General features: G+C 56.8%; 1 protein-coding gene across 1 annotated transcript; it reads right to left on the bottom strand.

The window, feature by feature from the left end:
* Positions 1 to 10,008: 10,008 nt before the first annotated feature.
* Positions 10,009 to 14,063, bottom strand: En2 (engrailed homeobox 2). The gene is made up of 2 exons (XM_004628969.2): positions 13,439 to 14,063; positions 10,009 to 10,546 (listed from the first exon to the last, which is right to left on the bottom strand). Exons 1-2 carry the CDS (start codon positions 13,974 to 13,976, stop codon positions 10,230 to 10,232), a joined length of 855 nt encoding a protein of 284 aa, XP_004629026.1. The 5' UTR covers positions 13,977 to 14,063; the 3' UTR covers positions 10,009 to 10,229.
* Positions 14,064 to 14,069: the final 6 nt, after the last annotated feature.

The raw sequence follows: 14,069 nt of genomic DNA on the forward strand, positions 1-14,069 counted from the left end.
GCATCACCCCCAAGCTCAGCCCGAGCTTTCTGCCTGCATCTGGTTTCTGTCCTGCCCCACCTGGAGCACATGAGTCCACCTTGATGCAGTCTTGCGACCTGTTCTTTCCAGTTTCATGCGCCACGTCTCCAACTCCCTGGGGTTGGAGCTGCTGCTGGCACTCTGGCCTGCATAGGACCTGGGAGGCACTGGGATGGGGGCAAGGATTTTGCATCTTACCCATCATGCCCAAGGCCCAGATCTATGGGCCTAGAAACCCACCAACCCCAACCAGGGGTACATGGGTGGTGTGAGCCCCTGCTGAAGCCAAGAGCAACTTCCCAGGGTGACCGAGCACTCCAGTGGACTACCACATGCTCTCCAGCTAGAACAGCCTCACTCTGTGGCTTCTCAGCCCCTATGCCCAGGAACAATGAAAAGAACCATCCCTGGGTGTCCCGTGGACATTCTGCCCAAAGCACTCGGTGTCCCTCCGGTCCTGTCCTCTGGAACCAATGAATGTGGCTATATGGGCCGTGGGCTCCTGCAGATACCATCACTGTGAGAAAGGTCCTCTGGGGTCGGGTGAGCCCTATGTCCAGCACGACTGGAGTTCTTGTTAGAATGTGGGATCAGACACGGGTGGGAGTGGGGAGGAAGCCACAGGGTCACAGATACAAGTGAAGCTAAGGAGCCTTGAGGAAGCCAGGTGGCACCAGCAGGTAGGAGAGGAGAGGAGGGGCACCTGGAGCCGCAAGCTTGTGCTCCCAGACCTCAGAAGCAAAAAAGGGGGCTCTGTTGCTTAGGCCTCCCAGTCTGCCATATTGTGTCACGGTGCCTCTGGCGGACTGGTGCCCTGACCCCTGTGGGACTCCAGCAGCACTACAGCTCTTTAAGACAGAGAGATGGAAGAACGGATGTCTTGAGTCCTGTGTGGGGACCTGGAATGCAGGAAGTGCTAATATCTGTGGAGAGAACAGAGGGTGACAGGATTAGGAGCATCGGGAGGGGCCAGTGCCAAGACAGTCGTTTCCGGAGTGTCTAGAACTCTGTCACACCCTGACCTTTCTTTGGCTTCACTTCTCAGAACTGTTGGAACCTGCACCTGCGGCAGTGTGTACAGCAATCACTGTGTGCACGTGTGCGCATGTGTGTGCATGTGCTGCATGTGTGCATGTGCTGCACATGTGTGTGCACGCACGTGTGTGTGTGTGTGTGTGTGTGTGCGCGCGGATGCATCCCTGGCATGTGAGCCTCAGTGTGGCATCCTACCCTTCTCCTGAGGTGCAGGGTGCTGGAAGGGAAGGCTGGGGAGCCCAGGCAGGCGCAGGCTGGCGCAAGTCAGGTTTTCTGCCTGAGGCGGCCAGAATTCTAACACACCCCGGAGCAGAGAGACAGAAATTGCCTTTTAGATGGCTGCCATCAGCAATATTCAGCAGGCAGGTTCTGCAGGGCAGTTTAACCTTCAGTGACCTCACAGCTCAGCATGTGGAGCTTGGTGTGTGCACACACCGCACACCTGCCTCTCTCTCTCTCTCTCTCTCTCTCTCTCATATGTTCAGATGTTCAGACAGGTCTGCAGCTCCGTACAGCCTTCCACCCTTGTTGGCCTTCACGGGGAGCATTGGGGAGCTCTGCAGAGGGCATCTGTCCACCTTGGGCCAGCGCTTTACATGCGTGCACACCCAGACCTGCACCTTTCACATCCATCAGAAATTCAAGTGCACAGAGTCCAGAACAGGGCACTTCTTGCTGAGCGGGGTAGTGTTGGGTGTCGGGTTGGAGCTCAGAAAATAATTAATAGTAATGAAAATTGACATTGTAAAAATTAAAGTGAGAGGGTTGATAGGAAGGAATTGGCCTGGTTGTCAAACCTCAGGCCTAAAGGGAAGCAGATTGCTTTGGAGAATCTTTTAATTAATTTCAGAGCTTCCCTGTTTCTCTTTGGCCAAACGAGCTGAGCTCCTTCCTGGGGTCCAGGACCTCTTTGGAAAGACAAGGGAGGTTTGAATGGCGGCAGGATGGACCCACCCTGGAGCGTCTGGAATCCCCGCCCCAGCCAGGGAGCTCAAGGTGGGGGACACAGCCCAAAGAGGGTTCGTTTTGTAAATTTACTTTTATTACCGATGAATAAACCAAGAGGTCTGCCTCATTCATACCTAAAATAAAAGTGGGTCTCTACTGTGTGACCAAGTTCAGCCACTGCGCTGCAGCATTAACTTGTATTCTAACAAGATTAAAATATATTTGTCCTGGGGATTAGCAGACTTAAGTCTCCTTTTGCCTTTTCAGCGGTGGCAGGGCACTTTGATCTACCTTGCGTGGCAGAGCGCGGCTTGGGCCCCGCCATCCGGCTGCCAAGTGTGAAATCAGCCTGATGTCATCCTCAGTCTTCATCTTTTACATCTTTCGCCAGTTTAATTATATTTCCTCCACAAAGCTCTAGTGCCTCATTGCGTATGCAAGTTGGACTAGGAAGCATTTTTTAAAAAAGTACAGATGAAACACCCCACGGGGCAGGGGTGGGGCGGGGCAAGGGGGTCGCAGGTCTTCAAGGACCCCTGACCTGCTTTGCCTGCACTGGCGGATGTCACCTGTGCAGGCGGCTCCCGCCGGCCCTCCAGGCCTGCACTGCTCCACCCGGTGCCTGCACCAGAGCGTGGCTGGGTGCGGGCTGCGTGGCAGCAACGCCTGGGGTCTGCTTACACTCCTCTGCTCTGCCTCTACAGGCTGGTTTTGCTCCTTGGGGCTCAAAGTCCACGGGGAGCTCCTGTCTGTGCATGGAAGGCCTCTTTCTATCTGAGGAGCCCCAGCCACTCTGGGGCTGCCACTATGGTGACTCTAGGGGCCATTCTGCGGTCTTCCGTGCGACTCCCTCTGTCCCCAGCCCTGGGGTTCCGGCCCTTAGGACTCCCACAGAGCACTCAGACCTGATCTGGAAGAGTGGCCAGTCACCAGAGCAGGCCCGAGTTCAGCCCCAAGATGGCACTGGCTGTGGCCACCTTGCCCCCAAGGCCATAGGAACCTCCTCTTGTCTGGCTCCAGGGGTGCTGGCAGGCCTCCCCTGTGGGCTGTCTGAGAGCCCCGGACTGGGGGAGCTGGGCTGTGACCTTCAGCCCAGGTTCGGGCCTCAGACTCAGCGCTCCAGCCTGCTGCAGTCCTGGAGACTGGCGTTCTCTGCTCAGAGCCAGCGCGCACAGAGCTGGGCGTGACTTCCGCCCGAAGCTGCACAGAAATGCGGATGGGCTGCGTGCCGAGTGGAGGCGCGGGTCAGCGCTGGGAAATGTCCTGCCCAGGCAGCCCCTTCACGGAGGGGACACACAGGTATCCAGGGAGCCCCTGCAACCGCGACCTTTGGGACATGCGGGGGCTTGAAAAAGTGCAGCTTTGTGCCCATTTTTTGTTTGAAATCTGTGAAAATGGGAGGTTAGCAACACATTGCTTCTTAAATTGAATGATATAATTATAAAATTATCTCCACATAATTAACTCAGGATTATGTTTCATTCTAGCTAGCACGTAATCAAAGCTGGTTATGCTTTTAGCTATAGGAACAGCAATTAATTTCAAGGGGTTACTTAGACCTGTCGCTAGTTAGACAAATCGGCTCCTCTTCAGTGAGGACGCCCTCTCACCCCTGCCAAAAGGGCTGCAGTGAGGGGTGGCTCACAAGAGGGTGAGTGGAGAAGCCTGGCGACAGGAAGTCCCCTTGCAAGCTGCTTGGTGGCACTCTGTCCGAGGCAGCCTCGGGGGGGGGGGGGGGGGAGGCCGGGTGTGGGTACAGTTTCTGGCTTCCACAGAAACCCCAGACAGACCCTTTTGCTTGTTCTGAGGTCAAGGAAAACCCCGAGGCAATTCCTGAACAGGGGTGGGGTGTACCCGTGGCTGCACGTAGGCCGGTGGTGCCAGAGGCCCTGGGGTCCATGCCCAACACTCCCAAACTTCCTAGTGTAACGATGGGAGCATCTGCTTGCACCCCGGAACAACAAAGCACACAACAGCAGCTTGGGAAGAGTTGGAGAGGCAGGGTTTGGGGCAGTGCTACCCGGCCCCAGGCTCTGCTGGCCCCCAGGCTCTGCTGGCGGTGTGGTCTCCTCTGCCCAGCCTCTGCTCAGCATGCAGGTTTTGGCCACCATGCACTGTGTCCTCTCTAGTTCTTCCTGCTCTGCACTGATGGGCAGAAGCCGAACTGGAGGTGCAGCCCCCATGCTGAGGGGTGCGGTGGGGGGGGGCTGAGGCCTGGTGGGGAATGCTCAGCCTCCCAGCGACCTGCCCCCATTCAGCCTCGGCCCATTTTGCTCCTTGCTTCACAAAAGACCCTTGCAGGAAACCCATTAGGTAGATGTTCCTCCATTGTGGGAAGAGGGTGGCTCCCGTCTTTGGAGGAGGCGGCGGGGCACACTGAATTCCTGCATGAGTTCACAGAGGTCTGCTGCAAAGCCCTGCATCCGCCTGTTGGGCATGGTGGTGCCCGCCTGCAATCCCAGAGACTTCAGTGCCTTCAGCAGGGGATTCGAGTTCAAGCTCAACCTGGGCAACCTGGAGAGACTGTCTAAAAATAAAGTGTAAGATGTCTGGACCTTGAATGGCGCTCCAGGGCAGAGAATCCCCCTCAACCTTGTCCTGCCCCAAACCAGACCACAGCCCTGCAGTTTCCACTGATGGATGTTATAGAAGTATTTGCACGAAGCACTTGGAACCCAAGCCATCTGTAAGCTGGTGTTTAAGACAGCAAAACCCTGGAAGTCTGAAAATGGCTCAGCCTAAGGGTCCCTGGCAGGCTCAGGTCTTTCCTTAGAGAAATGGATTTTGGGAAGCGGGCAGAGGCACCATCTGTTTGGGTGATGGGAGTTACATTGCTTTCATCCCCAAGGCAAGGCCTCTGGGTCAGATTGGGCAGCAAACTGGGGATCCCCCCCTTGCTGTAATGATAATGGGGCTCTGGGAGGTACTTCATGATGCCGGGGTAGGAGGCCGTGGCTAGCACTAGGAGCAGCGGAGATGGGGAAGCAGGCTGGTGTTCTGTAGGGTCAGATTTCAGCATCAGTGGGCGGCCGGACGCTGACCAGGGCCACCGCATTAGAAGGGTATTAAACATCCCCAAGGTGTGTGCTTAGCAGTAGTTAGGATGACCTTGTTCTGTGTATTTTACCACGATAAAAAATTGGGGACTTTAGCAGCCTTGGGAGGGGCGGAATTCCACAAAGCACAAGGAGCTGCTCCACCAGTTCCCCCAGGTCCCCCAGTCCCAACAGGAGCATTCAGGGTTCACTTTCTTGTCGCTCTTGTGAGCGGGAAAGTAAAACTGTCAAAAACCCAGGAGGGCCCAGCAGGGCCGAGCCAGGGCGCTGGCAGCCGGCAGCCCCTGTGTGCGTGCAGCTGGGGCCTGTGATTACCCATCCAGAGAGCAGAGAAAGGGGAAGGAAGAATGGAAAGTTCGTGGAGGGGGTCGGGGCTGGGAAAGGGGGAGGGAGAGCTGGGAGGCTGACGTCCCTTGGAGACAAAGGGCTTGGCAGGAGGCGAGCGCCCCAAAGGCGAGCGGACAGACGGGTGCAGTAGGGCTGCCCTGCTCTGCTACGGACCCTGCACACGGAGCACCTCGCTCTTCTGTGGCCACGGGAACCGTGGCTGGGATGGGTGTTTCCCGGATGTCACTACCAGCTCCTCTGCAGGAGGGAGAGCGCTGCAGGCCCCAGATGCTTCCCCCTCCAGGTCTCGAGCCTCCCAGGCGCCTCCCAGGCCAGGGGTGAAAGGGCACCGGGGAGCTGATCTCTGAGGCCCTTTGTTTCCGCTCCAGGCTGGCGCAGGGTTTGGCCCTCCAGAGGGTGGGATGGCCTATGGGGTGGATCCTGGGCTCAGGACCCCAAGTTCCACCTTCCCAGAGCACCTCCCCCAGGATACCAGGGGCTCTGGCCTGGGGAATTTGTCCTTCTCCAGTGTGTGTGTGTGGGGGGGGGCAGGGCACTCTGGACTTATCTAGAGCTGGGCCTGGGGCTAGAGAAAGGGGTGCAGGCCTGTGTCACCCAGTCCTTGAGATCCAAGACATGGTCATTCTGGGGAATGCTCACCACAGGAGGGGGACACCTCCAAACCTCTGAGGAGACTGTGCCCAAACCAAAGGGCTGGTGGTCACCCGGGCAGCTAGTACAAGCCAGCACTACCGCCCACAAGAGCATCACTGTCTTCTTACTTACCTTTGGAGCCAGAAGCGGCCACCACCCTTGGTCAAGCCCCACTGTTAGGAGCCACTTAAACGTTAGTACATTTCAGGTGATTTCAAGCAGGACCTTCCTTTTCTGTGGGAGGACACAATAAGTACAATGAGGCATCTGAGGTTATTAGTAAAAACCACCAACGGCCTATTTGAGGTTTGCGCCCCATGGTTGCCAGCCTGGGGCCTGGGGGCGCATACTGTGCTGGCTGGTGGCTGCCTGTGCCCACTTGGAGACCTAGAGAGGGTCCAGCCCTCTCCGTGATGGGGCTGAGACAGCGGGAAGGGGGCTGAGAGGGGCCTCAGGGGCATGCGGGCATGGGGATGGGGAGCCCAGTCCCCCCTCAGTCATTTCTTCCTGGCCCTGCGGGCACTTGGGTCCACAGTCATTCTGAACCTCCCCGCCAGGGCAGCTCTGCCCAGCAGGCTGCATCTTTCGGTGGAGCCGGGACCCTAGGGGCACTCAGAAGCTCCGGAGCAAGGAGAGGCTGCTGAGGTCAGGTAGTAAAGCAGCAGGAGACAGAATGACTGTTCACGGAGACCCCTACTTACATATATAGTGTCTGGGTGTTGTTGGGCACACCTGTGCCAAGCAGTCTGAAGCCCCAGTGGATTGGCTGGGGTCTCTCAAGGGAAAGGATCTGGAGCCATCTCTGCGCTGGGTCTGCCACTGTACACCCCTCTGTTCTTGGGAGGAAGTGCAGCTCCCCACTGCAGCTGCCCCAGAAACTGGCTCCCGGCTTCAGGTCAGAACCTATTCATCCAGCTCCCACTGGCACAGCTAGGGGTAGCGCGAGAAGACCCTCCGCTGGGCCCGGGGCCAGCGGCCTGTGCTCACATCTCCATGGGCCCTGCTAGAGGCCTAGGAAGGCAGGCCCCGGGACTCCAGAGAGCCCTGTGCGCTCTGTGATGCGGGCTGGAGCTCAGCTCCACCAAGGCCGCCGGGATGGACGCAGCCTTCCGGGGAGGCAGTCACGCAGCTCCCAGAGGAGCACGCACTTGGGCTCTTCAGAAAGTGGCTTCCCCCTCCCGAGCACTTGGGAAAACATCTACTGCGGACAGACAACGGCCCGGCCCAGCCAGCAGCCAGCCGGGATCCCCAACTCAGGTGATGCCTGACGCGTCTCCACACACAGCTCAGCAAGCACATGGGGCTCCGGAGGCCCAAGCCAAGTCCTGGCTTCTGTCTGCCTGGGCGAATGCAGGACACTGGCCTGGGAGCTTAGGCTACAAACTGTGGAACACAGTTACTGAAGAAGCCAATGGGATTTCCCTGCACCCCAAATGCAAACCTCTCCCTTTCATTGTTAGCCTCAGGTAGACTTGACAGTCTCTGGGGCCCAACCGGGAGCTCAGGACCCCAGGACCTCAGAAAGCTGTATGGTGCCCTTTACCAGTGATGACTTGAAACGGTTATTTTAAAAGATTGCTTGATATCGATGGGTTTTTATTTAAATGAGAGAGGCCAGCAGTGACAGAAATTGTGCTAGCATTTGTTTTGCTTTGCCATCTCAGAATGTCTGCATGATTCAGGGGGGTCTGGGGTGACTCTAGTCTGGTCCCTCCAGCACCCTAAGGTGGCAGCCCACCCGTGGGCCCTGGTCACACAGGAAATGCCTAAAAGGTCGCCCTTGGCCACAGATGATCCTGAGGGTCTCTTGAGTTTCTTCTACCGAAAAACAGAACTTTTTCTTTCTTTCAACCTAATCAAGTTTGGAAATACAGCGACGGGCTTCAAGCACATTGGACGGCACTCCAGGACTTGCCTAACTTTTCTGGTGGAAATGCTGTATCACAGCTTTTACTTTGGGGAGCAAAAAACAACAAAGAAGGTGAATGAAGATGACCCAGGAAAGAGGCAGTCCCTGGGTCTCAGCTCTCCCAGAGCAAAGTTCCTCCTCCCCAGAGTGAATGCGTCAGTCCAGCGCGCATGAGCAGAGCTGCAGCCTCGAGTGATAGACCTGTTGAAGCTCGCTGAGGGTGGCAGTGCGGCTCCAAGGCCTCCTGGTGATGCAATGTGCACACAAGTCATTTCAGTTGCTCTGCGCTCACATCAAGGTATCCAGAATGTAGTACATAAAAAAATAGGAATCTACTTGTTACTAGGGCACCGGGCCAGGAGCACCAGGCCTGGGGAGCGTGACCCAGAGGCGGAAGTGGTAATTTCACCTGGACCTCTGACATTTGTAATAAAGAAGTGTTTCTCTTTATTTACTGCAACTTTCAAAGAAGTTAAACACACAAAAATGCGCATGGGGGTGGAATGTTCACAATTTTGATAACCACAGTTGTAAATAGAAACATTCATTCCTCGTAAGATTATAAATATTTGATACTCAAACTGCAAAACGCACATTTTAGAAACTAAAAAAAAACCCCAACAAATTTGCTAAAAAGGCCTGTCTTTCCATTGAGTTTCCTAAGCAGCAGGTGGTTACTCACAGAATTTTAAATTACAGCTTTCGCTTTTATAGTTTCCTTTTCAAAAAGGTTTATACTATTATGTACAGAGTGAAACCATTAGTGAAGTGAAATAAAGGTTTAAGGCAAAGAGAGAAGTCCGCTGCTGCCCGCAGTGGTCAGCTGGGCCGTGGCCACATGCCCTGGGCAGCCTGAGTCCGGCCTCAATGAACATTTGGACATCTTTTCTGGACGCTAAACAGAAGACAGTGTGGTATTATATATAATGTGTTTGTTCATATATATATATATGTACTTGGTGGGGAATATATTGAATATATTTAATTTACACCGTGCCACACCTTTGAAAAATAAAATGTACATTTTCTTAAAAAAACAAGAAAAGACAAAGTGGTAAGAAATGGTTATTTACACTCTTTCTTCCTTCTAGATCCTGAAGGGGGTCTGAGTTTTTTTTCTGATATCAAGGTAGCCACAGGTTCCAGAACTGGGCCTGATGCACGCCTGCTGTGTGCGTGCACACTCTTACACAAATTTGTACACGCACACACACACACACATACACACAAATATTCATCTCCAAAGAGCAACGAAAGTGGCTAGGAAAAAAATGAAAGGTGATAAGAAGGAAAAGGAACATGACGCCAGCTCCCACTGCCCATCCTTTGGTGAAGACCTTGCTGGGTTTCTGGGCCGGCTAGCTGCGGCCTGGAGGAGGAGCGGTGCCCCAATCTCGGCGGCTCTGGGCCACATGCCCAAGCCCCTCACGCCAGTGTCACAGCAGAGGAGCTGGCGCTGGGTTTTGTCACGGAGCAGGCACAGCAACACAGACATGGGCAGAAGAACACATGGGGAGGTTCGGACCAGGCCTAGAGAGGGCTGGGGAGTGGGTCACGAAGCCAGACAGCGCGGGAGCCAGAACGGGAGAGGGAGCAGAGCTGCGGCAGCGGCGGCGGCGGCGGGAGAGGGGCCTGGAGCTGAGCAAGGCAGCGGAGGCCAGTTTGCCAAGACAGGCCCCTCCTCACTGAGAGGCTGCTTCCAAGACCACGACTGGATCGATCTTGGCCGAAGCGCCTCAGTCCCTGGGTCTGCCAGGGCCCCATGCTCCCGAAGGCCCAGGCTCCACGCTCTGGATTCGGACCTCTCTTCTCCTGTCCAAGCCAACACAAACAAAGTGGCAAAACTTTTAGACCAAATAGGAGCTATTTATTCTGTTCACAGTTGTGTGAGATGCAGCAATAAAAATCTTTGGACTTTAGCAAGTTGTTTTAATTTTTTTCTTCTTTTGAAATAATAAAAAAAATGTCCGATGTCCCATAATGGAGCTTAGCAGATTAAAAAAGGTGAAACCCTAAGCAGCCCCCTTTGCAAAAAAAAAAAAAAAATCATAAAATTAGGATAATCTTGTAAACACAAAAAAGCAAAAAAAATATTTTATAGTCTGATATCTTGGATTTTACAACACCTGTAAATTATATATACATAGAATATTGCAGAACCATAGCTAATACACAATATCTTCACGATTAATGCTGGTAGAATCTCTATACACTGGCCCTTTGCGGTTTTAAATTATTGCATTGTTCCGTGCGGCCTGCAGGCCTCGCCCGCCGCGCGGCTACTCGCTGTCCGACTTGCCCTCCTTCGCCGTGGTGGAGTGGTTGTACAGGCCCTGGGCCATGAGGTGCACGGCCAGCGTGTTCTTGTTGCCCGTGGCCTTCTTGATCTTGGCGCGCTTGTTCTGGAACCAGATCTTGATCTGGGACTCGTTGAGGCTCAGCTCCTGTGCCAGGCTCTGGCGCCGCTGCTCAGTCAGGTACCTGTTGGTCTGGAACTCCGCCTTCAGCCTCTGCAGCTGCTCAGCAGTGAAGGCCGTGCGTGGCCGCTTGTCCTCTTTGTTGGGGTTCTTCTTCTTTGGTTTTCGGGACCTGGGACCTGGGTGGGAGGAGGACAGAGGGGGGCGATTACAACTGCTCCTTTCCAGCAGCAGCCCGCAGCCACTGCACGTTTGCAGAGACCCTGGGAGGGGGAAGGGACGGCCCACGGCCACCGGCTGGCCACCAAGGGATGGGGAGCAGGAGGCCTCAGGCCACACCTGCTTCCCCAGCCTCGGCGCACAGAGATGTGGGTACATGGGCGGGCCGAGTGGAGGGCTGGCTGGGTGGAAGGCCAGAGCAACCAGAGGCTGCACACAGGAGCAAAGAGCTGAGGGGAGAAATAAACTTCCCGGACTGTTTGGTTTCTTTCTCTGTCCTCTTTCTGGCTTCTGCATTTTCGTTCTCCGGAATAAGGGGCAGGGTAGAGGCTGAGAGATCAGAGAGGACGGCAGGCAGCTGGAGGAGCCCTGCCCTCCAAGAGGGTCTCCAGGGAGCATTCCACAGTGCCCAAGCACAGAGGGTCTTAGAACTGGAGGGGCCCACGAGGCCTGAACACACCAACTCTGAATTCCTCCAGCTCTCTTGAGAGCTCAAGTTCATTGTCCCCTAAGAACAGGGCAGAGCGCAGCCTCCCCTCCTGGTAGGGAAGCTCCCTGTCCAGGAGTGGCCTGGGCCATTAGGGGGTGCAGCCCACAGTGGCCTGTCCATGCCCCATCTCCCCACACAGCAGGCAGTCCAGGTGACCTTGGGAGGATCTACTCCTCTACTTCCAGCCCTTCCTTGCCTAGGAGGTACCTGGCTGACCCCTATTTGGGGCAGGGTTGTGGGCATGTTAAAGCCTAGGGTTGGATATAGGGAAGTGTGAGAGGGACAAAGATAGAGAGAAGGGGAAGAGCCCAAGCCCCCGAGTGCAAAAGCCTGGCCAGGCTGCAGGCTGAGAGCAAGGCCTCTGCCATCACTTTCTCCACGGTGAGGAGCAGAATCAACTCTGGGGCCCTTCTGAGTCCCATCCACTGGAAGCCAAGAGGCCGGAGAAGGCAGGCCATAGGGGGCCAGGGGACAGCCGGGTCACTGGCATAGCCGGAGGACAACCCCCCCAGACGGGGAGTGGCAGGGTTGCCCAACCCCGCTCAGCGAGAGGTCAGATTGTGGGCTGGGGCAGGCATGGAGAGTTCCCCATGAACTGCCCAGGGCACTCCAGTGGCAGCCAACAGGGCACAGGGTGGTGGGCACAAGAGGGCCGGCTCAGCTGGGCTCACTCCCTTCCTTTAGCTGCAAAGTACACCCACATTCCTGCCCACCCACGGGCCATGTGGCCATGTGCACCCTGCTCGCTGGCACACACATCTGCATGAGGGGCGGGTGCTGTGCCTGTGGTCCGGGCCTTGCAGGAGTGACGGTACTGTTTAGCCTGCTGGGACCGGTGTGGAGACAGAGATGGAGCTGGGAGCCGTATGGGAGGAGGCCCAGACGCCCGCACCTGCTCGGCTCACAGCGGCCTGCGGGGCTCCGCGGCTCTCGGGGTCTGCTCCTTCCTGCCCCAGAAGTGTGCTCCCGGCCCCCAAGCCCCTTCACTGTGGTTCCTGTTCACACATGCCCATCAGCCATCCTCAAAAAGCCAGTTTCATAAAAAGACAATTATCAATTAAAATTTTTTTTTCTCTTTTCTTTCAAAAGGGAAACAGGAGGGTCGGACACAAACCCAGACCTCCGCGAAAACCTCTGTCCCGTTTTTTACCTAAGCGCCCGGAAACAGAAGCGTTACCTACCCGGGTTGGGGATTTTAAAAACCCAGCAGGGCCTGCGACTCGGTAGCAGGACCGGGCCACGCAGCCAGCTCCCCTGGCACTAGGCCTGGGCTGCGGGGCTCCGTGCGCGAGGGCAGGCAGCCGCCTACAAAGCCCAGCGCGGCTCTGGCCGGCGCATTGTGAGCCTATATGGTAATTAAATATTAACAAAGGAGGAAGCTGAGAACAATGGCGCAAAATTCAGGTCTAGCTGGAGAAATTTGGGGTTCACCAGAAACACACACACACTCACAAATTTCTGCGGGAAGCGGTCAGGGGTGCCTTGGTCCTGCAATGCTGTGCATCAAGGGCCCCGCAAAACAGTTGAGGGGTAGGGGCTGAGAAGGCCCCTGGTAGCTTGAGGACCAGCGAGCTCACTCCTAAGGGCGCTTGCAGCCGCAGACCCGCGTTTAGTGCATGTGGTGCTTTCTACAAGGTCAACGCGCGCTCGGCTCCTTAAAATCACTGACGGATTAAAAAACAAAAACAAAACAAAACAGAACAAAAAAACACCCAGGTTCTCACACACCGCCTCCGAGAGCTGCCTCCTTTTCACCCCCGGTACTGCCTGGAAACCCCCCCGAAAGTCCTTTCTGAGTGGGGAACTCGGTCCCAAACGGCTGCGAAGCTTCAGCCAATAAAGTCGGCAGAGGGTGAGGGGCGAGGGTCCTCTGTTTACGGCCTTCCCGCTGCAGCCCCTTTCCCAAGCCTAGGCCTGAGGAAGAGGGGCTTGCTCCTTTCTCCTGGACCACACCTTGGGTGCCAGGTCCCACTACTCTGGACCTGGGCGAGGGGTGTCGGGGGTGCGCCCCAATCTGGACAGAGCTGGAAGACGGGCACTTGCGAGTGAGCCTTCTGGGCCTGTTCTGCAGCCACCCCTGTTCTTGCCAAATAAACTGAGGTCGGGAAAGGAGCTGGGAGACAGGAAAAATACGAAAGAAGAACGCGAACGCGGCTTCCGCGGTGCTCGGAGAATGCCAACCACTTCCCAATCCTGTCCCCTGTGCCCCCTGCGGCTGCCCAATGTCAGCTGCGCAGGGTGGCGAGGCTGTGGCGAACTGCGTCTTTGTGTCCGTCTGTAGGGGGAGGAGGACACGTCCCCCGCCATCGCCACCCCAGCCCCGTGCACCTCCCGGGCGACCGCCCCGGCTCCGCGGGCTCACCTGAAGAAGGCCGGTCGGAGTAGCGCGTGCAATAGACCCAGGCCGGCCAGAGCATGGGCTGCGCGCCCAGGGTGGCGCTGGCCTGTGAGCTGTCCGAGTCCGAGCTCACCGACAGGTCGCCGCCGCCCAAGCCCCGGGCCTTGAGTGTTCCGTCCAGGGGACCCCCGGGGTCGTTGCCTTTTTTGGCGCCACCGTGAAGAGAAAGCGTCTTAGAGCCGCCTTCCCCGTCTCCCGGAGAGTCGCTGCCGCCGGCGGGTAACGGCCCTCCCGCTCCGGGCGCGCACGGCGGGTTCTGCCGCGGCTCCCTGGCGCCCGGCCCCAGGAGCGGCTCCACTGCACCAGTGCCGCCCCCCTCGGCTCCTCCTGCGCCGCCTTCGCCGCGGGCTGCGCCGCCTCGTCCTCCGCTGGCGCCCACGCAGCACGTCCCCGCGTCCTTCCGCCGGCCGAACTCCGGCCGCAGGATGTTGTCGATGAAGAAGTTGGTGATGCGGTGCGGGTGCTGGTGATTGCCCGGCGCCTGGAGCTCCGCGGGTAGCATCAGCGCGCGCCGGCGGCCGGTGTCCGAGTCGCCAGGGCTGCCGCCGCCGCCGGGGCTGGAGTCGGGCTGCCGCGGTCTCTCCGCCGCCGCCGC

The sequence above is a fragment of the Octodon degus genome, unplaced genomic scaffold (genome assembly GCF_000260255.1).
Source record: "Octodon degus isolate 3935 unplaced genomic scaffold, OctDeg1.0 scaffold00027, whole genome shotgun sequence".
NCBI classification, from domain to species: domain Eukaryota; kingdom Metazoa; phylum Chordata; class Mammalia; order Rodentia; family Octodontidae; genus Octodon; species Octodon degus.